The sequence below is a fragment of the Manis javanica genome, chromosome 4, assembly GCF_040802235.1.
Source record: "Manis javanica isolate MJ-LG chromosome 4, MJ_LKY, whole genome shotgun sequence".
NCBI classification, from domain to species: Eukaryota; Metazoa; Chordata; class Mammalia; order Pholidota; family Manidae; genus Manis; species Manis javanica.
Genome location: NC_133159.1, coordinates 161,237,382 through 161,260,243, shown reverse-complemented (window position 1 = coordinate 161,260,243; position 22,862 = coordinate 161,237,382). Strand labels below are relative to the sequence as shown.

Here is a 22,862-nt window from a genome sequence, read left to right as displayed (position 1 = left end):
CAGGTGAGGTTAATTTTAATACTGTATTTTATTTGACCCTATAATAATAATGTATTTTATTTGACTAGCATTTCAACATGTAAGAAAAAAATCAGTTTTTCCATACTGAGTCTTTGATATCTGCGGGGTGTTTTACATCTACAGCCCAGCTCTATTTGGACTAGTCACATTTCAAGTGCTCAGTAGCCACCTGTGGCTCCAGGCTGCCACAGTCAGCAGGGCAGGCTTAGACCTTCAAACACGGAGAACTGGGAATGAGTTAAGGTAGGAAGGAGAGTGAGCCTCTCCAGAGGGCAAGACTCTATAGGGAAGAGAATAAATCTGGATTCCCCAAACCTGTCCTGGCCACGAGGGGCAGGAGACTGATGGCAGCAGTGGCCTGAGCCTGTGCCCTGGAGGGCTAGGGGTGTGCCCCTGCCAGCTACAGGGCTCAGGTGGCTGAACTACCCTCCCTGTCTGTGCCTCCAGAGTCCCTCACGTTCGACATGGAGTTGACCTCAGAGTGCGCAACCTCCCCGATGTGAGGAGCCGGAGGCGGAAGCTGCAGAGAGATGGCAGAGGCGCCTACCTGTGTTCCACCACCCTTAAGCAGCCAGACCCCAGATCATCTGAGACTCCTAACTTTGTGGTTCCAGATTTTTTTAAATCTCCTACTTCTGCTATCTTTGAACAATTTGGGCACTTTTTAAAATCGAGAAATGAGAGTGTGGGTGATATGCTTTTATCTAAATGCACATAAGAATGCATTCTCTGAGACTGTGATCAGGGGATGTGGAAGTGGTGACAAGAGAGAGAGAAAGGAAATGTCTTTTATATTTTTTTGCTCCCCTGCTCTCCTTTCTCAGCAGCTTGTAGTTGTTAGGCAGGTGCTCCTGGTGCCAGCGGCATCCTTTGGCCTGTCCCTGAGCTAATGCCACATGCCCCTGGCCTTGCACTTTTAACCTTGCTAACGTCCAAATAGAAAATAGGACTTTCAAAGCCCCTAGGTTTCTTTTTAAATTAAAAAAAAAATTAAAGGGCAAAAAGCCCTGTCTTGGCATAGCCATTTCTGTATTTAAGAAAACTCAGTTAATAGCCTCCTTGGTGCTTTAAGCATTCAGCTCTCTTCAGGCTGATAATTTATATAAACCTTGAAATGGGCCTCAGAACCAATCCATAAAAGATATCTGAAGATGTGGCTTGGCCCTTGGTTTTGAAATGGGAAGGTTAAAGGAAAACCTAAACATTCTAGACTTTTTTTTAACAAAGTTTTTATTTTCCCCTTTAACGTGTTGGGCTATTAGTAGGTAAGGCTGGGCAGAGGGGCGCTTACAACCCATCCTCCCTCTCTCCCTATCTCAGAGCCTGGGTGTTCCTCTGGGTGCCTTATAAGGGACGGGATGACCCTTCCTCCCGGCCCACTTGACCCCCTTTTGGCATGGCTTCTTCATGTGTCTGAAGGTCCCTTGTCCTGTTTGCTTTAGGAATCCTGGTCTCAGGACCTCCTGGAGTAAGAGACAGAGCGTTACGGGTTGAACATGACTCAGACTGTGGGGCCCCAGTCAAGGTCTAGTTGAGCTCAGGGAATATGGCTCTTATCCCAGTTTCTTGGTGATTTCCTATGGCACCTATAATCACTTATTCACTTGGTTAACCCAGGGCAAAGGCTTACTGATAAATCCAAGGTCTGTCCCTTGTGTGAGGGAGTCATACCCCGGCCTCCCCGTTGGGGCCCCACAGATGAGGTAGAACACCTCAAATTTACTGTGTGTTTCGGATCACTTAGTAGCATGTGAGCTGGTCTCCGATATTTGGGCCTTTTCTGACCCAGAAGCATAGCTAGATTGGGGAGGTCCAAAACCACTTTGTCCCAGTTGGTCAGAGTTTCTCTGGAATGCTATTTGTTTTATCCAGATGAGCCAGCTTCTCAATTTAGGGTATGCCCGTGGCCACCCTGTCCTCTTGCTGGCAACAGTAGAGGGGAGTATAGAGCTCTCCCTTCTCCAGCAACACTCTTCAGTTCATAACAAGCTTAACTCATAAAGAGAGAAACGGTTTAGATCAGAGGGACTTGGGACTAGGATCCAGGCTTCTGGAGCAGATACTGTAAAGTTCGTGACTGAGGTAGCATGTGTATCTGGTTTTAACTCTGATGGTAGCAGAAGTTCTCAGAGGAGCTGAGACTTGTTCTGGCCCCTCCCTCCCCTTAAAGAACCAAGTCCTCGGGGACCTGTCCTCTTTCTCTCCAGTCTCCCCTGCCCGACCCCAGCCCAGCCATGGATTGCTTAACCTACCTAGACGGTGGTTTGTAAGCCACTGTTCTGGCCACTGCATCAGATTCCAGTGTATACTTTACAGTGTAAAAATTTATATTATTGTGGACTATTTTTTTTTTGTATATTGCTGTATCTACTTTAACTTCCAGAAATAAAAGTTATATAGGAGCTGTCTGATGGTGCTGTGGCGCTGTCTCTGGCTGGTGGAGGTGCCTTTTTCCCTGCCTCAGGTCTGAGGGGGGCCCTTAAGCCTGGGTCTTAAGAGGAGGTGGTTGCCCCCACCCCAGGGTTGGTGGCCTTAGCCGGCCTCTGGGGCCCCCGAGCACCCCGCATCTCTTGTTAGCCACCAGCCTCCAGGTAAGAGGTCACTGGAGGAGTTGGGGTCATGGAGCCTCCCTCCTGCCCCCTCCCTCCGGGGGCCTCTGCCGGCTGCGGTGTCCTGTCTGGAGTCCGATAAGCTACCTAAGGGGGCTTGGGGGGTAGATACCCCCCACCCCCAAGGCCTCCCTGCCACAGTTGGCTGCTTTATCGCTGGGACTTCAGTTCACTCAGCGGGGATGAACTTAACCGGCTGCTGTTGCGCCGGGCGGTCTGTGGTGATAATTCAGAGACATCAACTCGCCCACTCGGCTTTCTCCCCACCCCCTCCCCCTGTGCCAAGCGCCGTGGAGACGAGCAGGCGGGTGAGATAGCAGCCGCCTTCCCCGGCAGAGATGGGAGGGGAGATTAGTGCGCTCGCCGGCGGCCGCCTCCCTCCCTGGCCACCCCCGCAGGCCCCGCTCTGGGCCCCCCCGCGTCTCCTTGGGGCGGCTGCAAGCCCCTCTTCCCTTGCTTTGAGCTCTGAAGAAACCTCGTCAGCAGGTCGTTGCTCCCCAACACCCCCTCCGCTCCGCACGGGCCCTAGTGACAGCCCCTGGATTTGGGGCACCTTGGTGCCACGGGGTCCACGTCGGGAGACTGGCTCCTCTCTGCCCCAGCCTCCCAGTCTCAGGCCAGCCCTTTGAAAACACAGTGGCAGTGGGATGGCGCCACCTGCTGGCCTCTGGAGAAGAGGCCAGGAGAGGAGAGACGTTTATGAGGCGCTCCGGCCGCCGCTGGCCCGGGAAGGCTGAGAATCTCGGCACTGGGCCCTCAGCTGCCAGCTTCAAGGTCTCTTCTAGTGACAGCCGATAAGGAGAGGCCGGGACCACAGTTCTTCCCGCTCCTCGTGCCCCTCACCCTCGTAGTTCCTGACCCATTTCCCCCAAGACCGTATGTCCTAGGTCTAGTCGTCTGAGAAACACCGACCGCTATTCCGCGGGTGCAGGGTCAGGCAGGCTTAAAACAGAAGAGAGCAGAGCCCCTGCTACACATCACAGCTTCGGCATGCGGGAGGGAGGGAGCCAAACAACTCCAGCCCCCCTGATCCCCCTTACCCAGGGCTCCCCAAACCAGCACATTTATGAAAAAAATATTTTATTCAAAACACCATTTACTCAAATGTGTGGCCTATGTACAAAGTACAAAAGAATCCCTCTTCTTGTTCCCAACTTCTCTCAGAGATGTTAAAACCTGGGACTCCCAATCTTTCCCCTGCCAGCTGCCCCTGGCTCGTGTCATGTCATAGCCTCAGAGGGAGCAGCACATTGGGTTTGGAGCAGGGCCTTCTCAGACCACAGTTATGCAACTGCTGTTCCAGGCACACCTCCCAGCTGAGAGGAACGAGATCAGCTTGTACCCCTCAGTCTAGATTCTGCAGACATGCAGCAAGCTGCTGATTTGCTGCTTTTCTGCCAAAGGTTTTTTCCAGGAAAGTAGGGGATCACCCACCATATCCTAGACCAGTCCCTTCCCTCCCACCTCTCCTGGAAGCAAGGTTGAAGACAGGTGAGGAAAGAAGGCTAGGGCCAGGAAGAGGGGAGGGGATGGAGAGAGTGGGAGTGTGGGCACGGGCATCAGAGATTTGAAGCCCAGGCCCCCTGGCTGGAGGCCAAGAAGCCAAGAAACCACGTGTTCAGCAGCTTCGACAGGCCCAACTGCCCATTTCTGCTGGTAGAGATGTGGCTGCAGTCTAGGTAAGCTCTCAGTTAACAAGAAGGCTGGAACCCATTTTCATTAAAGTATAAAATACCCAACATTGAACTCTACATCCCTCCTGAGGGAATCAATAGACCAACATGTCCCCGAGCACAGATGCACGTACATCAATGTGTGTACACACTTGGGAGGGGAAGCTTCTCACTCAGGAGTAAAACTGAAGCTGAGAGAGGTTACCCATCTCCCTTCCTTCTTGAATAATTTCATTCAATAGCTGCTGAGCAGGTAAAGGTCCCGGCAGGAATAGGCCTGCCTGCACCGAGTACTTGCAACAACAGAAGCTCTGTCTCTTCTGCAACAGAAGCAGACCCATGGGTTCCTGGAATGCCTTGATCTGAAGAAAAAGGCAGCAGCTTGCTGCTGCAGCCACATACCCAGAATGGCAAAACCGAGGCAGGCGCACCTGTGCAGCACATACACGTGCCACCTGCAAAGGCGCCAATACGCACAGCAATACTAAAATCACAACTACTATGACCCCTTCCCATTGAGGACTGTTTCCAAAGAAAAGTGTGGGACTCAAACATTCAAGAAAGTGAGCCTCTGGCAGAGGTGAAAAGACTAGTAGGTGGGGAGAGGCGGGCGTCCAGACTGTCCATGGGGCGGCGTAAGAGCTCCTCCACATGCCGGGCGACATCCATGGTTTCGTCCAGGTCGAACTCTCCGTCCTGATCGAGGACGGGGTCAGGGCTGGTGGAGAGAGGGATGTCAGAGGGAGCTGGCCTGCCTCGCAGCTCCTGGCCACTTAGACCAGAGTCTCACGAGCACAGGAACCAGCCCTGGCCAGACTTCTTCACTCCATGATAGTCAGTCAGTCATTGGCTGGATAGGAGACCCTGGAGCCCTAGTCTCATCTCTTGCTACCTCACTGAGTGATCGCAGGGAGTTCACTGCCCCTGTGCCCGTCCTCATCTGTAAAACCAGGTGGTCGGGTCACTGGGCTCTGCCCACTGCACAGCTACTCCATTAAATCATAGGCACAATTCCCTCAGCACTGACCACTGCTGGGCCTTTTAACCACGTTCCTCTAGTCCTCAAGTCCACCTGTAAGACAGGTATCAACTCTGTTTTAGAGGAGGAAAGGAAGGTTTGACAACGTTAGGAAACTTGCTCAGGGCCACCTAGCTAGCAAGTGGAGTCAGGGTTGGAATTCCAGTCTTTGTGACTCCCAAGCTTGTGACTGTCCCACTTGTACCTCCTGGGCACCCAGACATCCAACCCAGGCCACCGACAGCTCAGAAGAGAATTAATTCTCTACCCTGGGAGCTCCAGAGAAGAGGAATTGATACCATGTTCCCACCCAATTCCTAAGACTAACCACCCAGCCCACAGCTACCCCATATCAAGACCTTAAGTAGCTCACCTGTGCTAAATGCTTTACCTGCCTGCACTTTCTCACTCAATCCTGACCCCAATACTCTGTGGCAGGTGTTCTTGCTTCCTTTTTACAGATGAGAAAACTGAGCATCAGAGATGCTCAAAAATTTTCCCAAAGTCACAGGTAGTCAGCACAAGAGCAAGGACCCTGCTATGTGTAGCTTCAAAACGCTCTATACATTTTACTGGCTCCATCTCTCCCTCCCTTCACCTGGGCACCTGCCAGAGCCCAGCCTGGGCTGGGTGGCCTCAGGCCTAAGGAGCTCTGGATTTCTTTGCCCAGTGGCCCTCTGAGGGGCCAGCCTGAGGCCAAGCGCCCAGGCCCTCCCCACAGAGCCCCAAAACACGACCTACTTCTGTGGGAACATGTTATAATGAGCCTGGGGGCACACGGCTGGGGAGGGGGCCTGGTCCATGTAGGTGGCGCTGCCCCCCGCAGACTCTGCAGATGCGCTCACAAACCTGCAGAGGAAGCAGAGCAGGGCCTCAGCTGCCTTGGGGAGGGGCTCAGGGGGCATCTTTATGTCTTTTCTGGGGATAGAAGGGGCTGTGGCTGCAGGAGTGGGGCCCTGGGTACTGCCCCGTGGTGACTAAGCCCAGTTCCCTCCCCAGGCTGAGTGGGGTTTTGGGGAAAGGGCAGGCTGGGCACACTGGGCCCGTGGATGGGAGGAGCAGCAGAGTGGGGTGAGGAGCCGGGGGGACAGAAGAGGCAGCAGGGGGCCAGAGCTGGACCCTGGACACTTACTCAGGGACCACTTGCTTGATCTGTGGCTTCACATATCCGTCCACTGCTTTAGCTGCCCAGGGGGGAACGGTAATGAGAAACAAAGTCTTTGGGAGCTCCCCAGGGGGTGGAGCCCACCTGCGCGGTTGGCTTCCCACCCAAATCGCTGTGGGGCCTCAGCAAGGATAGGACTTCCCAGATTCCCAATGAACACCCGCTGTCAGACCCAGCCTGAGGGCCACCCAGACCCCTGGCTTCAATCTCATCCCTTCTCCTGGCTCCTTTGCTGGCTCTTGCTTTCTCTCCCTGCCCTGCCTCTGACAAGGAAACAGAACCCACAACAAGGAGCAAACCCAGCCAATGGACTGGGGACAGATCAAGGAGGAAAAACCCGTCCATTTTGCCTCCTACACTCAACTTGGGGGCAGGTCCGAGGGAGGGAGTGGTGGGAGTAGTTGATTAGGACAGGAGTACTGTATTATCTGTGGGTTTGAATCATCCCAGCTCCCTCCCAGCACTGCAGCCTCTTCCTTCAAGGGCACAGGAGTGAGAGCCACTCAGTTCTCCACCTTGCCGAGAAAGCTGGGTCAGAGATTTTGTTTGCCCTCACCTCACCTCAACTGTGAGCCCTGAAATCCTCTCTGCATGCTTTGCACCATCCCATGGACCAAAACCCACAGGGCCAATGGCCCCTGGGCTCTGCTGGGGGAAGCCTCTCTGCTGGGCCCCCAGAGCTCCATCCACTGGCAGAGGGGTATCGTGGTAGGACGTACCGAGCACAGGAGTGTAGTACTTGGAGAAGACCTCATCCTTCGGCCGGTCGGGAAACACATAGATGAGATAGTTCAGGTCCCCCAGCCGGTCGGCCAGGGACCGGATGGAGAAATCCCTTGTGGTGAACGGCTTCAGGTTCCACAGGTTGCGGTCAGCTGTGAAAGGACAAGCTCATTCCCACAACCCACCGCCATCAGGAAAAGAATCAGGGGTATGGGGTTTGAGAGCTACAGGCTTGCAGAGGCATCCAAGCTTTTATCAGCGTGCACTGCAGCCCCACCCCTGTGCTCCTCGGCATAGGACAAGGAAATGACCCTGGGCACACTCTACCCAGCAACCAGGCGAGTAGATGCTGACAAGGCTGGGTCAGGGCAGAGAAGGAGGAGCACGCAACTGCTGCAGGACTCACCCAGCAGTTCTGCAGGCTATGGGGCCAGTGATTTTAGCTTCTACAGAATGGAAAACGATAGAGAGGGCATGTATTTCTGAGCAACACCTCCCGCATCCAGAGCTCAGTCCCTATCTTTCCCACTGGGTGTCTCCTAAGATTGCAGGTCTGATGGCGAATGGGGAGTAAGGAAATGGGAGACAGGGCCATTGTGACTACAGTGTAGGCAAAATGGGGCACTCACGAGAGTCAAATTTCCAGGCAATGGTGATGCCCCCAATTTCCGAATCACTAAAGCGCAACAAGAAGGTCCCATCTGGCTTGTTGATGAGCAGATCATGGGCCTGCTGCTTATTCACAAAACCTAGGATGGCCCTGGGGGCACGGAACATACAGTGTCGCTGCTGGTCCAGCAGTCGCTGTCCCTGGAGCCCGTCTCCTCCCAACCCCCGTGCCCCCCATTCCTCACCCATCATTCCAATGGGGCTTGTGATGCTTCTTCAGCACCTCCATGACCCCGTCAAACCACTGCCAGAAGGTGTAGTTCCAGCCTGGCAAGTTCTCCTGGGAGCGCCCAGGAAACCCCCAGTCAGGGCTTGCACCCCATCATCACAGGTGGCCCCGGAGACAGTGCCCTCCTTTCCTCACCCAGACTCTCTCCCACTCCTCACCCTGTTAGGCCCCCACTCCAGCAGTCCATGAACTGACCCAGCCCCCAACCTGTATCCGAGGCAACCAGAGAGAACCCTAGCCCCTTGCCTCTCGGGCTCGGGGTCCAAGGCAGTCCCAAGGTAGGAGGTGCAAGGAATTGTCCCAGCTGGACGAGACCTCTAAAGTCACCCCTGCCCAACCCCTTCATTTTACAGCTCAGGAAACTGGTGCAGAGAAGGGATCGGGTAACACAGGTAGGACAAGAGTCCACGGGTCCTGACTCCCAGCTCAGGTTACCTCCACCACCCTCGTTTGGCTCTCACAGCTGGGGGGCTTCTGGCAGCCCCTGCCTCCACTCCTTGGGGCACTGGCCCCATCTCTCCTGCCTGGGGGTGGAGGGTGGGTGCTGGCCGAGGGCAGTGCCTGTCTGTGAGGTGGGGGAGGGCTGGCAGGGGGCAGGTGGTGCCCTCACCCTGTTGAACTGGGACCAGGACACGGACATGCCGCTGTAGTCCTCCAAGTGGCCGCTGCTGCTGTTGAACAGCTTCTGCGCCAGGAACACGAGGTTCTCCTTGGTCAGGCCCCGGCTGCTCTGCACTTCGGCCTTGAATTTCACGTTGAGCGCTTCACACAGCTGTGGCCACAGCACTTTGTCAGGCACGGCAAATGGCACCCTGCCCTGAGAGGGACAGAAGAAAGGGGGGAAAAACGGCAGATTGAGGGAGTAGGAAATGTTCACACACCAACAAATACACACACAGATATACAGATACCAAGAGACAGAGGAGACTGAGAAAGATCCAGAAAAGGAGAGACAAACACTAGGGAAAGAAAGGCAGGGGGACCAGGGCAGACAGTGGGCATTCAGGGATAGCCCAGGCCAGGGGGCTGAGGACAGAGATCAGGGACCCAAGTCACAGGCCAAAGGAACACCAGAGAGTGGAGCCCAAAGACCACATTCACAGACCTACGAGACACCAGTCCCAAGACGCAGAGCCCCCGTGGAGCCCAAGGACACGCCAGGGGAGGGTGTACATGCCAGCTGTCCTTCCCCCACCGGCTCCCTCTGGTCTGGTCCGGGGCTCCTGGGGACTACTCAGCAGGGGTCTCCGGGTTGGGGCTGACCCTGGGAGACTCCTAGGGCCTCGGGTCCCACGGGCACTCACCGGCTCAGCAAAGGCATTGTCCCACAGCACGGTGGCGGTGGCATTGTGGTCCTGGCTGCCATGAACGATGACAACCACAGGAAGGGACAGGGTCTATGGGGGCCAAAGGAATGAAAATAGAGGGCACATGGCCCTCATCTAGCCCCCCCACTTAGGCAAGACTCCCAACCTTCATTCCTCAGCCCCAGTTCCAGCCACAAGCCCCTCCCAATAGAACCAAAGCAAAAACAAACACATTTCCTGCCCACTAAGGTCTATGGGCATGTGCCAGGTTATAACGCAGCAAACGGGCACCAACAGTGGGTTTTCTGATAGCATCATCAGGTGACCAGTCTGACCCTGAGCCTTCAGAGCGCTCTGGCTTCCCAAGCCGGCCGGGGCCTCAGGCAGGTCCCGGCCATTCTGGGTCACCTGTCAGGGGTGGGAAAGCGGGGCCTCACCTTCACCTGAAACACAAGCTCATTGCTGCCAACACTGAACTGAGACTCAAACAGGACTGTGAACTTCTCCTCTGTCACGGACTCTGCGCCACGCCGGTCAGCACGCTTGATCCTCTTTAGTGACTATAGAGCAGGAGGTCAGAGGGGGTCAAGGAGACGGCGGCTGGTTACAAGGACTCTGCTCCAGGCAGAGGGGCCAGGCCCCATCCTCACCATGTTCCTGAAGTGGGCGCTGAGGGTGCCTGTGGCTTGGTGATACTCCATCACGCAGCAGTTGTTCAAGATCTCTCCGCTGCACTCGCTGTGAAGGAGAGGGGAGCTGCGTGTCCAAGCAGGCCCCAGGCCAGGAGCATGGTCCTGCCGGCGCCTTGGGCCAGGGGTCCTCACTCCAGAAAGCCCTGCTCCATCCCTGAAGAGTGCTCCCCAGTGTGTCTCTGGGATTACTTTCCCATCAACCTGAGGGCACCCAAGAAGAGTGTTTGAGGGTGGGTCTGAGACTCTGCCATTAGGCTGTAAGTTCCATAGGCACTGAGATTGATGCAGGGGCCTTTGGGGACCTCTGGCGGCTTCTGGAGCATCTAAAATAAAAATCATGACCAGGGCCTACAAGGATCCCCACGATCAGCGCCTCCCTGGCCTCTCTGGGTTCCTCTCCTCCCAAGACATGTGAGCCACACTGCCTCCTGTGTTTCTGAACATGCAAGCTTGGTGCCCCCTCAGGACATTTGCATTTGCTCTTCTGCCTCCCCAAACACTCCTGACCATTTCATTCATACTCGACTCAAGGATCTCCTCAGAAAGACCCTCCTCAGCCATCCATGTGGTACAATGTCTAATGTTTATCCAGACACTCTGATATCACTCTATTTTAATTTTCTTTCTGGAGTCAATCACTTTGTGACACTGCCTTATTTTCAAAAGAATATGACTATCTCCCTACCTGGCCAAAACATGGGTTCTGGGAGAGTGAGAACCCCTCTGTCTTCATCATCTAATGCCCAGATTCTATGGCAGGAACTCAGGACACAGGGCCAAGCCTCCCACTTGACTCATTTGCTCCCTTATTCATTCATTCGCCACACCCTTTAGGGGTGACTGCCCTGACCTCTGCACCCTGTGCCTGCGTTCACTGACCACAGCCTTCTCCATGCTCCTCCTTCAGGACAAGGCCCTGCCTGAAAGTTCTCTCTGCCTGAAGTCTTCCCTTGCCAGCTACTTCCTGTTCATCCTGCAGCCTGAGACTAACCTTCTGCTCCTTCCGCCCCCTCCAGGACCCACTTCCACAGTGCCCCGCTTCTCCATGGCACACTCCAGGAATCCTTTCTCATACTGCTACCTGCTCTGCTCGTCAGGAGGTGGGACAAGGAGAGAGCCAAGTTCTGTTTGGATCACAGCTGTGTCCCAGTGCTTAGCACAATCCCTGAACACCCCAACAGCACAATCCTTGCTGACCTACTGTGTGCCAGGCACGGCAGGGACTGGGGAAGGCCCCTAAGCAGGAGGGGGGAAGTGACATCAGGAGAGACAGAGTGAACGGGAGAGACATTGGACCACATCTGCAATGCCAGGACAAATGTCCACAGGGAGGGAGACCCTGCTGTCCCCGTCCCCAAGGACGCTGGTGGTAACACCAAGGCAGTCCCCAGACTAACTCTGGGGACGGTCAGAGAAGGGAGGCCCACGCACTTGCGGGTGTTCTCGTTCTTGAGCAGCGACTTGGCCTGCTGCTCACTGATGATGGTGGCCTTCACCTGGGGGGGGTTCATGTGCACGTTCAGCTTTCCTCCCACCAGCAGGCGCACGGTGGCTGCAAACTTGGTCTGGGTCTTCAGGACCTGAGGGGGCTGCTTCTCAATGATGAATGTGCTGCAGGGACACAAGTGACCAGACAGACGAAGTGATGCTGGCTGGCTCAGCGGACAGGGCTCAGGTCCCAGGGAGGCCACACAGTCAGAGGATGGTGGGAGGGGAGGCAGGGAAATGAACTCGGCAGCTGGCACAGGCTGCAGGGCACCAGGTCAGCCTGTGTACCATCCACTGGAGAAACTGGGCAAGGTCCACACCCAGCAGCAGGGGACAGAGGAGGATGGGAGTGAGAGGCAGACACAGGGACGCAAGCGCAAGCTCCCCATCTGCAAAGCCCCCAGCCTCCCCCAAGCCAGCCACAGGAGGGGCGCTTGGCACGGCCAAGAGGCAGCAGTCACCTGGTCACCAGGGCTGAGATGATGTCTGTGATGGTGGCGTTGACCTCAGCCAGCATCTCCTCCACGGGGCCGGCGATGGGCAGCTGCTGGCAGAGGTGCTCGGCTCTGCGGATCTGCTGCCGGTTCTGCCAGATGATCTCGGCCAGCTTCTCACACCTGCACGGGAGCCCCACAGTCAACAGGAAACACAATGGTTCTCCGCTGCCCCCAGGTCAGAGGATGGGGGGGCTCCCTGTCTGCAGAGAATCCCCAAGATCCAGCTCCGCTCCACCAGGGGGCCTCCATGCCTGAGCCACCACCCCTGACCCCTGAGCAAAGCACAGCTGTCCTGCCTGCAAAAATCACAGAGACACACAGGAGCAGCGACCCGGATTTGTGTCCAGCCAGCCTGAGCGGCACTCTGCATGCCTGGCCCTGCCCCCTCCCTAACATAGGGACTCCTTTCCCAGGGAGGTGACACAACACAGGGGCATCAAGTCTGTATCAGGAACCAGAACCAGCGGTGAAATGGACCCACTGTGGGGCAGAGGGAGCCGCTGCACGGGTACACGCAGGGGGCAGACCAGCCCTGCCCACCCTGCCCTGCAGCCCCGCACCCATTACCAGGACTGTAGCACGTCCAGGCTGCCCTCGGGGGGCCCTCCGTTCCCCGCCAGCTGCTGCCGCCGCTTCCACTGGATCAGTTCGTCATCAAGAATGATGGTCTGTTGCTTCCGCAGCAGCTGCAGGGTCTTCTGGTGCTTCTCGGCCAGATCCTGAGGGAGTGGGGGCACAGCAGGCCCTCTGGGCTCTCAGGCAACTACCTGCAGGGCGTCACTTGGAGGGCAGGTCCAGGATGAGGCTCCCTCACGAGCCCTCACTTCCCTGGCCTGTGCTGCCTCACAGGCAACACCCCCACCCCCGAGAGGAGGCTCTGGCCTCCTGCTCTCCTGGGGCTCTATCCCCTCTCAGGTTCCCAGATGGCTGGGGATGTGGCCATCCCTGCCTGGGAGGAAAGGGACGCACAGCCCACTCACCACGCGGTACTGCTGCAGCGTCTGAGCCTCGCGCTGCAGCCAGGCCTCCAGGGACACCTGCTTCTGCTGGAGGGCCGTCTCCCGGCTCAGACGCTCCTGGGGGTTCAGCTGGGCCAGCTGGGCAAACTGAGCTAGAGGAGGGGATGGGACACCCACGGTCATGGTCCCCCAGCTCCCAGCAGGAAGCCCAGAGGAACCACACTCTTCTGTTCTGAAGGCAAGACGCCCACAGGGACACATCTGACCAACAGCAAGTCGGGTCCTAATGCCCATGGACAGGCGGGCTTCTGGCCCTGGCCTCCCGACTCTGAGCTCCCCTCTAGGGAGCAGGGAGATGGAAGCTTGGGGTACAGCTGAGGAGTCTCCCCTCCCACCCCAGCCCACACAGATGGCCTCCCAGCACTCCCCATGCCACGTGGGGGTCTGGCTGGGCCACACAGCCTTGTCTGAAGTGTGTCCTTGGTGCTTACTACTTGGGTGATCATGGGTAAATCACTTCCCTTCCCTGGGCCTCTGCCTCAGTTTCCCCATGTGTAAAACACAGGAATCACGGCCCCTGCCTCACTGGACTGCTGTGAGGATTAAATAAGTGGTGACATAGGAAATGCTCAAGACTTTCCGGCACGTGGAAGCCCTGGGAGACAGTTAGTCCTTGGTGGTTAATGGGGTACAGGGTGGGTTAAAGGGTAATGGAGGCAAGCAGCTGCTCAGCCCCAATGTCACAGGGCCAAGCCTCATCGGGAAGGACCCTGCTCTGCTGGCTGTGTCCTCTCCCAAAGTACAGCGGCCTCTCCTGGGGGAGAAGGAGTTTCTCTAGGTGCTGAAAGGTGCCTAACACGTTTGTCCAGGTGGGTCACCCAGAGCTTTGATGACCAATATGAAGACAGAGAGAAACTGAGAGGGTGTGTGTCCAGGGCCCACTGGGGACACCAAAGCAGCAAGATTCTCTCAGAAAAGCAAGGGTGGAGGGAGGTGACTTGTTAGGAATCTCATCAAAGAGAGAAAAAGGGAATCAGTGAGGCCTATCTCTTTCAAATATCTACTATGAAATTCTTCAGACAAGGGAAGGTAGAAAGAATGGTTCAAGGAACAGCTGTTTATCAATAACCTAGCTTGAGATCCCACATTTCCACAGTCAGAGCCACCTGGACACCCTCCTCTGCTTGCAAACCCATCCATCCACTATCCTGAATGCTGGGATTATTAGGCTCTGCCAATAACCTTCTGGGACAGCGTCCTTACTTAGGTGAGTCAAGAAGATGTGAGCACTAGCATGTCTCGGTCGAGTTCCTGGCTCCTGAGGGCCATGTCACACTGACCTAGGCCCTGCCCCATGGACGCACAAGCTGGGAAAGATTAAGCAACTCTCGACAGTCAGGAAAAACCCAGAAATAAAAGAGAATTTAGAATTTAAGTTCCAATCTCACTGCACGGGACTGAGCAGGAAGAGTCCTGTCCGGGCACTGAACACAGCAGAGTAAGCTGGACGTCCACCTTGGCAATCTTGCCACCCACAGGGAGGTGGTGGTGATCCCAACACCTGGGCCCAGCTTCCCTCGGCAAGTGTCCCACTTAGGCCTCTCCTGGCAATTTGCAGAAGCTTCTGGGAAGGAGGCCAGGAGATGTGAGGCAATCGTCTGCTCCACTGGAGGGAGCTGAGCCTTCCCTTGCACAAACAGATCAATAGTCTGAGTGTCTGATGGGTGAGCTCGATAAATGAGACTGAACTGACACTACCATGATGGGTACGAACCCAAACCAGAATCCAAACCCAAATCCATATGTAGGGAACAGAAAACCCAAGAATAGGATTGGAAGTACTGTCAACCAGTCCAAGGCCTTGGGGAACTAAGAGCCTGAAAATCTCCTATTCTCTAACCTAGGAAGAGGGCCATTCTTTCTCTGGGGTCAGTCTGGGATGGATTCAGATGAAGGAAGACAAGCTAGAACCATCCCACCAACACTCAGTCAATACCTACTATGATTTAGGCAATGTGTTGGTCTCAGAGTACAGGAAACACTAATAGGGCATGGTTAGGAGGGGAGCTGAAATAGTTAAATAAAACAGAATTTTTAAATATTTTTAAGTGATATAAAAAATGATGAACAGTGGAACAAAACATAAAAAGGGGCACAACAGAAAATATTAAAATGTACACCTCAATGCTACTCTATTAAATATTACATTAAATATTAGTGGACTCAACCCCTCAATTAAAAGCAGAGATTGTCAGAATAAATGCAAAAGCAAGACTCAACTATGTGCTGTGTATGTTTTAAATTTAAAAAGGCATGAATAAAGATATGTTGTGCCAATATAGAAGAAGGATGGGGTGGCTATATTGGTTTCTTTTAAAGTGGACTTCAAGACAAAGAATATTATCAGAAACCAAGTAAGATATTTCATAATTATTAAGGTGTCAATTAGAAACATAATAACTATAAATACATATGCATCTAATGACAAAGCTTCAAAATATACAAAGAACATTTACAGAAATATTTGGAGAAACAGACAATTCCACAATATAACAGGAGATTTTGATATTTCTCCATCAACATCTGACAGACCATTAAGCAAAAAAAGTTAATAAAGACAGTTTAGTGGTTCACAAAGTATGGACCAGGTATCCCTGGTTCTTAAAGGATCTCCAAGAACATTATAGAGGGTCCACAAAACCAAAACTGTTTTCATAAGGTCATAAGACCTTATTTGCCTTTTCTTCTTTTAATCTGTTGTAAGTACACAGTGGAGTTTTCTGAAACCTACAAAACATGTGATATCAAAACAGATTGAAAGCAAGATCCAGCTGTCTCCTATTGAGCCTGACATTAAAGAGAGTTGTAAAAATCTAAAGCAATACCACTGTACTCACTAAATTTTGTTTTGGAAAACACAGATATTATTGTTTTTTTTGGTTTGGGTTGGGCTTTTTTTTGGTAAAACTTTAATATGTTAACAATGTATATTATGTTACATATGCCAGCATTGTTGAATTTATTATTGCTATTTTTGAAAGAAACAACTGTAGAACATACATTCTTTTCAATTCCACAAGATATAGTCACCAAGATGGAGTACATGTTGGGCCATAAAACAAATGTCCATAAATTTAAAAAAATTGAGATCATATAGAGTATGTTCTCTGTCAACAATGGGATTCAATAATAAATGAAAATTAAATCAGTGATGTGATATTTAGAAAAAATATTTGGAAATTAAACAATGCATTTCTAAATAATATAAGATAAAAGAATTAATCAGAAGATAAATTAGAAAATATTTCAAACTTAAAAATAATGAATACATAGCATATTCAAAATCATGAGATGCAGCTAAAGCATTATTTGGAGGGAAACTTACAGCTCTGAGTGTATATATTTGAAAAGAAGAAAGGTCTAAAATCAGTGACCTAAGGTTGTATTTTAAGAAGACAGGAAAAGAAGAGCAAAGGATAAGGCAGCCTGATGCTCCTGCTCTCACCAGGACGAGGTGGTATAGCTCTGGGGTCAGGCCGGGTAGGAGGAAGGGGGGCCATGTCTCAAGACTCTCATATTGTAATTCTTTCTGAGTTAATTTTTCTTTCCCCATAGCCTTATCATGGTAACCACTGGCAAACAACAGATGCAGGAGAATTTTCCAGTGCCACCTCCTCCTCCCTGCTCCATCTCCTCCCAGAGGCTCAGGCAGGAGCGCTCCTGGAGTCCCACCTCTTCCCAGCCTCGTTCAACCAGGGGGCTCAGCCTAAGTTCTTCCTCTGACTGGGTAACACTCTGTCCATATTTATTCATGCATTCATTGAGATAGTCATTGAACACCCACAATCAGTGAGAGATTATTAGTAAAGTGCAGGGATTTTATGTCCTATCTCTAGATGAGATCCAGTTCTACAGCTTACAAACCACTCAGGCCGAATTACTTTGTTCTCTTTGAACTCCCGTTTTGCTATCTGCAAAATGGATAATACAACTACCTGCTCTCTAGTGATGTTGTCAAGGTTGAACTGAATCATGCACACAAAGGGTCTGCCCCACAGCACGGGTCAATCACTGGCAGCCATTAATCCTTTGAGGCTTTGGGTAAGGTTTGGGGATGCTAGACACTGACCTAGCCCCAACCCTGCAAGTCACAAAGGGTCCTCACTCCCGTGCTCCAAACACGCCCAGCCCACGCTGCCGGGCCTCACCCTGGATCCTCAGGCTCTCTTGATACTGGATGATGAAGTACTCTTGAGTCTGCTGCAGCTTCTTCAGTTCATTCTCTGTGTCCTGCGTGACCAGTCGCAGCTCCTCAAATGTCTGGTTGATCTGAAGGTGTTTCTGGGACATGGTGTCAGCAAGACTCCCAGCAGGAGAAGTGCCCTGAGACAGATCAGAGGGGGAGTGCAGGCGGCGGTGAGCTGGGCAGGGAGGACCGCAGAGAACCTCAGGCCCTGAGCCCAGGGAAAGCGGTGCTTCTGCAGATGCAGACTATGGCCTCTTCACACAGCCCAGCAGGAGCTGCTGAAGATCTGGCCGCCGCCAGAGCATCCCGAACAGGGGCCATCTAAACTCTCTTTGGAGAGGCTGGAATTCAACACACCCCAGGAGGTACCTGGGTTTTCCTACTAATGAAGATGACCCCTCATTCCACATGCATTCATTGACCCAATGCCACAGAGAAGCAGGTGCTGGGGACCAGAGGGGAGTAAGGCTGTGGGAGCACACATCATCTGGGTCCTCACTCAAGACCTTCTCGTGAGTGAGGGGAGAGGGCAGGCTGAGCCTCTCACAGGTGGCACCCTGGAGAGCCTAAAATGAAGACACAGGAGAGGCATCCACAAGGCTGCCCTGGATCCAGTTATTCAAGTGACCTCATCTGATGTATTCCTTCAACACCTGGCTGAGAGGGAACCAGGTCTTTCTAATTAACTGTTCTCAGAATAAAATCTAAACTTCTTCCCACAGCGCCCCTGCCCCAGCTGACAGCCTGTGCCTTACCTCCACTCCCAGCTCTACCGCCGCCCAAGCACACCAGCCACTTTCTGTTCCTTGTTCACCACAAACATGTTCCGGCCTTAGGGCCTTAGCACTTGTTGTTCCATTTCTCTGGAACGTTCTGGAACCAAATCTTCCTGAGGCTGACACCTCAGCTGGCACCTTTTCAGACTGACCTTCTCTGATGCGCCAATTTATAACAGCACTGCCCTTATCTGAAAGCGTCTTGTTCTTGTATTTGTTTACTTTTGTCTCGTCTGCCTCCCTGCACTAGGATGTGAACTCCCTAAGGGCTAGGACCCTGTCCGTCTTGTGTACCACAGAATCTCTAGCTTTGGGGACTAGAACATCGGAGGTGCACAAGAACGGCTTGATGGCTTGGAGCAGGAAGGACTTCCCCCGGACCATGCCAACACCTGCATTATAGACGTGCATTTTGTAGCTAGAATTGAATTCATTTGTACATTTACACATAGCTCTGTGCTGGCAACAAGTTAAGGCACACAGCATTGTCCTGCCTGAAAGACCCCTTGTGACCTGGCTTCTGCCTCCTCTCTGATTTTACCTATTGGTGGTCCCCAGTCGGGTCCCTTCTCCCCAGGAGCACTGACCATATGCAAGCCTTCAAGTATGATAAGACAGTTCATGCCTTCTAGGCATGTCACTTTTGACTCATCATTCTCTTCCTCCCTCTTTGCCCACTGTAGTTCAGACATCCCTTTCCTCAGGACACCCCCCTGCCAGGCTGTCCCAATCTGAGTTGGATACTCTTTCCATATATGGCCCCTTAGCACTCAGCTTACCTCTAGAGAATCTATCATTGCCTGAATTCCTCCTAGGTGGGGACCAGGCTTTTATCTGTTTCTCTAGTCCTAGCCCAACATCAGACACACTGCAGGACCTCAAAAAATGTTTACTGAATGAACTGGAAAATTCCTAAAATCAGTGTCTACAACAGTAAGTTAAAAATAAATATGATCTGTGCTCCAGGCACTATTGTGTGGTCTTTCCTGTGTGATGTCATTTTATGAAATTCACTTTGCTTGATTGCAGATAATATAACATTTGCACCATTGTCCCAGCAGACATTCTATGCCTTTCTGATCTCAGAACTTCGGGGATGAGTCCTGTCCCACCGCTCTGAGCACCACCTCTCTCACCTTGCCAGCGTCAGTTAGCCTGACACAGATCTTAGCTCCATTTCTCCTCACAGTCACCACCAGAAGACATTTCTTTTTCTGGCCCCAGCACCCTTATTGGATGACAAATATTTTCCTGTTGATTTGTGATGTCATCTCTGACACAGGTTGAATTTCCATGTGTGTGTGTGTGTGTGTGTGTGTGTGTCTCTGTGTGTGTATGTGTGTCTCTGTGTGTGTGTCTGTGTGTGTGTATGTGTGTCTGTGTATGTGTGCCTGTGTGTGTGTGTCTCTCTGTGTGTGTGTCTATGTGTGTGTCTGTGTGTGTGTCTCTGTGTGTGTGTGTGTGTGTGTGTGTCTGTGTGTTGTGTGTCTCTGTGTGTGTCTGTGTGTGTGTCTCTGTGTGTGTGTGTGTGTCTGTGTGTGTCTGTGTGTGTGTCTCTGTGTGTGTGTGTGTGTCTGTGTGTGTCTGTGTGTATGTCTGTGTGTGTGTGTGTGTGTGTGTGTGTTTAGGGCTTCCTCTTCCATTTCATTTGTCTGTTTGTCTATCCCCGACCCCAAATAGTACCTCATTTAAACCTCACAATAACCCATAAGGTAGGCACTACTATCCCCATCTACAGTAAAAAACAAAACAAAACAGGCTCAGAGAGGTTAAATAACTTGCTCAAGCTGCACAGCTAACAAGAGGTTAGAGCCAGGGACTGAAGCCAAGGGTCACTCCACCTGCATGGAATATTGCCTCTCACACATGCCCATGTTTCTTGTTCCTCTGGTGCTCTCTCATGCCAGTGTTTACAAAACCTTCATCTGGAGAGAAAGGTGGGTAGAAGGACTCCCAGTTCCTCTCCCCACACCCACGGGACACTCACATTGTTGGCTTCGCGGACCAGCCTCTGTTCATTGTACAGAATGTGCCGGATGCAGCGGACCAGCTCCATGGGGCAGCGGTCATATGTGTTCTGAAAGAATCCAATGGCAGTTACCAGTGGCCACCCTCTGCTTCCACCATGCCTGTTGTAGTGCCATGCCCACCCCTTCCTCTCCTCCAGCCCCCTGCCTCAGCTTTCCGTGGGACACCTCAGGACCTGTCCCCAGACACCTCTCTCTCTTCTTGATCCAATCCCTCCCACCCCCAGGTCCTCATATTTGGTTTGCAGTGCATGAGAAACCCATGGTTTCCAAAGCACTTCCATTCTTGACCTCTTTTGACTTTAACATCCTAGAAACCCTGTGACATAAGCAAAAATTATTACCCGCATTTCACAGATGGGAAAACTGGTACTCAGAGAGATTAAGTACTTGCCCAAACAAGTGAGTGAGCAGATGACTTGAGACTTGGGGCATCTCATGCCAAAGTCAGGGTACTTTCCAACACACTCCTGGCCCTGGGTACCTATTTTGCTTCCCCCTTCCCCCCAGGCTTCTCCTGTTTCCTCTATCTTCTGAGATGGAGTTTTTATTTCCCCAAGACTCCACTGCTTGTATTTAAGAAGGGCTAAGAAATACAAGTGAGTTCCAATAAATGCTTGACTATGATTACCACTCACACCCGTTTCCTGCTTCCACAAAAACTTCCTCTCTCCCCTGTACTCCTCCACCCCACCCCATGTGAGGGAGAAACTACATCTTACATCTAAACCCTTAATTCAGGGCTCCTTTATCCAGCTCTGGCCCCCAGGGAAACTCTCCTTTCTCCCACTCCACTTTGGGGGATCCCCTACCTTTCAAAGAGCCCCAAGAGGGATGTCTTCATCCCTCTTGAATACAGGTTGCTTCATTCCCTCATTTCTAGAATCTGTCGGTTTTCTTTTTACAATAAAGGAATCTTGACTCAGGCTGCACCATCCCTTCAGCTAGATCTGTTCAGAATGCCCTTTCACCCATCCCCCTTCTCTTGGGGACAAACACGCCTCACCCCTTGCTTTATAATATGTTAAAGGAATCAGACAGGTCTGACTTAGAAAGAGGGGGTGGGGGAAATTGAAGCACAGAAGAGTTGCCCATAAATTCAGAGTCACATAGTGAGTCAGTGGCCAGGCAAGGAAAAAAATAAGGGTTCTGATGCTGGAAAGAGAAGGTAGACATTGTTTCCCTGCAGACGGCCTGGCATTCACACGCACCTGGAGCTGCGTGGCATAGTGCCCCAGCTTGATCTTCAGTAAGAACCCATCTTCCCCCACCTGGTGCTCTGCCTTCTTCTGCAGCTCCTGCACTAGGCCCTCCAGGAGCTGGGTGGCCTGGGCTTGGTCCTGGGGATTGTCCAGGTCGATGGCATCCCTTGAGGCAAGGCAGAGGAGAGAAGCCTACTGTGGCACCTCCTTGGGCAAGGAGCCTGGGGAGGGTGTGGAAATCCCAGGCTAATAACTAAAGGTGCTTCAGAGCCCATAAGACTTGTTTTTGATAGCTCCGCAGTCTTCTGAGTCTAGAAACATCCTCTCTCCTCTCCCAGGCTCCCATTTTCCTGTTCCCCTTTCCCAGGGACACTGCCTCTTCTGCACCAAGAGGTACACACAGGACCAAAATCACACCAAATCACGAAGAGGAGACCTGAGGGCTGAGGGGCCTGGATGGTAGGGACCCGCTGAGGAAGCTGCCGGTCAGGGGCACCTACCACGGCTGGCTCTCTATCCACTGTGCTAAGTAGTGCCGGACCTCGATGGGGAAATGCTGCCCGTATAGCACCTGCATCTGGCGCAACGCATCTCCCTGCAGCTGCTGGGCCTGGATCCAGCCCGCCATGTCTGTTCACCTGGCGCGAGCAGAGGGCTGAAGTAGAGGCGTCTCTCCGCATAGGCAAGGCCTGGGCCTCCCCTGGCCCTGCCATGCCCACCCATCCCTGGACCGCGGTCAGGCCAGGCCCCTCCCCTCCCACGGACACGCTTTCCTGTGCGGGAAGAAAGATGGTGAGGAGGGGAAGGCCGCTCTTCCCTCCAACAAGGAACCCGCTGAGGCTTGGGGAGGGGCTCCCGAAAGTGAGGTGCCCTCCCTGTCTTCCTCTCCCCTCGCCCCATCGGGGCTTCCCCAGAAGGGGGGTTGCTAGAAAACTGAAAGAGAAACTCGACCGCGGAGGCCCACGGGCCCTCTGGGGAGGGCTGCAAGAATCCCCCTACCTTGCCTCGAACCCAGGTTCCCAATTTCTGGGAAGGGGGGATATTCCAGAGCCAAGTTGGGGCAACGCCACCGAAGGCTACCACTGGGCGGCTCGGTCCCTGCGGGCACGCGGCTGTTAACAGGGAGAGAGGGTCGGAGAGACAGTCGCTACCTCTCAGGCTGCGCCCCCCAGCCTTGCCCCGCTGTCTCCCACTGCCCAGCCCGACAGCGCCCCCTACCCACTGCGGGCGAGGACGGCGCCCACCCTCGGCCCTCCCTCCAGTTGCGTCCAGCGTCCAGCGTCCCTCCTCCGCGCTGCGCCGAAACTCTCTCCCGGGCCCGGGGACCGTTCTCTGCACCCCGCCGGCCGTCGGGCTCCGAGTCCCGGGACGCGCGGCCCGGCGCGGGAGTCGAGTCGCGCGCCGCCCGGGACGCGCCGCCGGGCCACCCACCTGGTCGCGCCGAGCGGTCCCGCGGCGGGGCTGCCTCACCGCCCCGCGGCTCTCGCTCCCGGCCGGGGTCCCGGCGGCGGCGGCTGTTACTACAGGAAGGAGCAGAGAGCAGCGATTTCCTCCTCAAAGG

The 22,862-nt window shown here is 53.3% G+C and overlaps 3 protein-coding genes across 10 annotated transcripts in view; 2 read left to right on the top strand and 1 right to left on the bottom strand.

The window, feature by feature from the left end:
* The window catches only part of STAT3 (signal transducer and activator of transcription 3), a 56,852-nt gene extending 54,423 nt beyond the window's left edge, over nt 1-2,429 (top strand). For all 6 annotated transcript variants that reach the window (XM_073235611.1, XM_017643739.3, XM_017643737.3 and 3 more), the window contains one exon: nt 469-2,429. In XM_073235611.1, coding sequence (XP_073091712.1) covers nt 469-524 — 56 coding nt within the window. In that variant the 3' untranslated portion in view covers nt 525-2,429. The remainder of the gene's footprint in view (nt 1-468) is intronic.
* Nucleotides 2,430-4,655: 2,226 nt separating this feature from the next.
* LOC108386054 (signal transducer and activator of transcription 5A) lies at nt 4,656-22,821 on the bottom strand. 3 transcript variants are annotated; one of them, XM_073235600.1, is made up of 20 exons: nt 22,733-22,821; nt 22,301-22,413; nt 21,802-21,939; nt 21,311-21,467; nt 20,060-20,149; nt 17,259-17,433; nt 13,072-13,202; nt 12,659-12,810; nt 12,056-12,211; nt 11,538-11,717; nt 10,065-10,152; nt 9,852-9,974; nt 9,412-9,504; nt 8,718-8,924; nt 8,064-8,158; nt 7,839-7,969; nt 7,206-7,361; nt 6,454-6,505; nt 6,063-6,170; nt 4,656-5,021 (listed from the first exon to the last, which is right to left on the bottom strand). In XM_073235600.1, the coding sequence occupies exons 3-20, from the start codon at nt 21,927-21,929 to the stop codon at nt 4,859-4,861; spliced, it is 2,385 nt and encodes a 794-aa protein (XP_073091701.1). In that variant the 5' UTR covers nt 21,930-21,939; nt 22,301-22,413; nt 22,733-22,821; the 3' UTR covers nt 4,656-4,858. The 3 variants fall into 3 exon arrangements, with proteins under 3 accessions (XP_073091701.1, XP_073091703.1, XP_073091702.1); XM_073235602.1 differs by having other exon boundaries at nt 9,858-9,974; XM_073235601.1 differs by lacking the exon at nt 22,301-22,413 and having other exon boundaries at nt 22,733-22,806.
* The window catches only part of STAT5B (signal transducer and activator of transcription 5B), a 67,267-nt gene continuing 67,139 nt past the window's right edge, over nt 22,735-22,862 (top strand). Inside the window, exon 1 of the mRNA XM_073235605.1 lies at nt 22,735-22,861. The gene's annotated coding sequence lies outside the window, so the exon portion shown is untranslated. The remainder of the gene's footprint in view (nt 22,862) is intronic.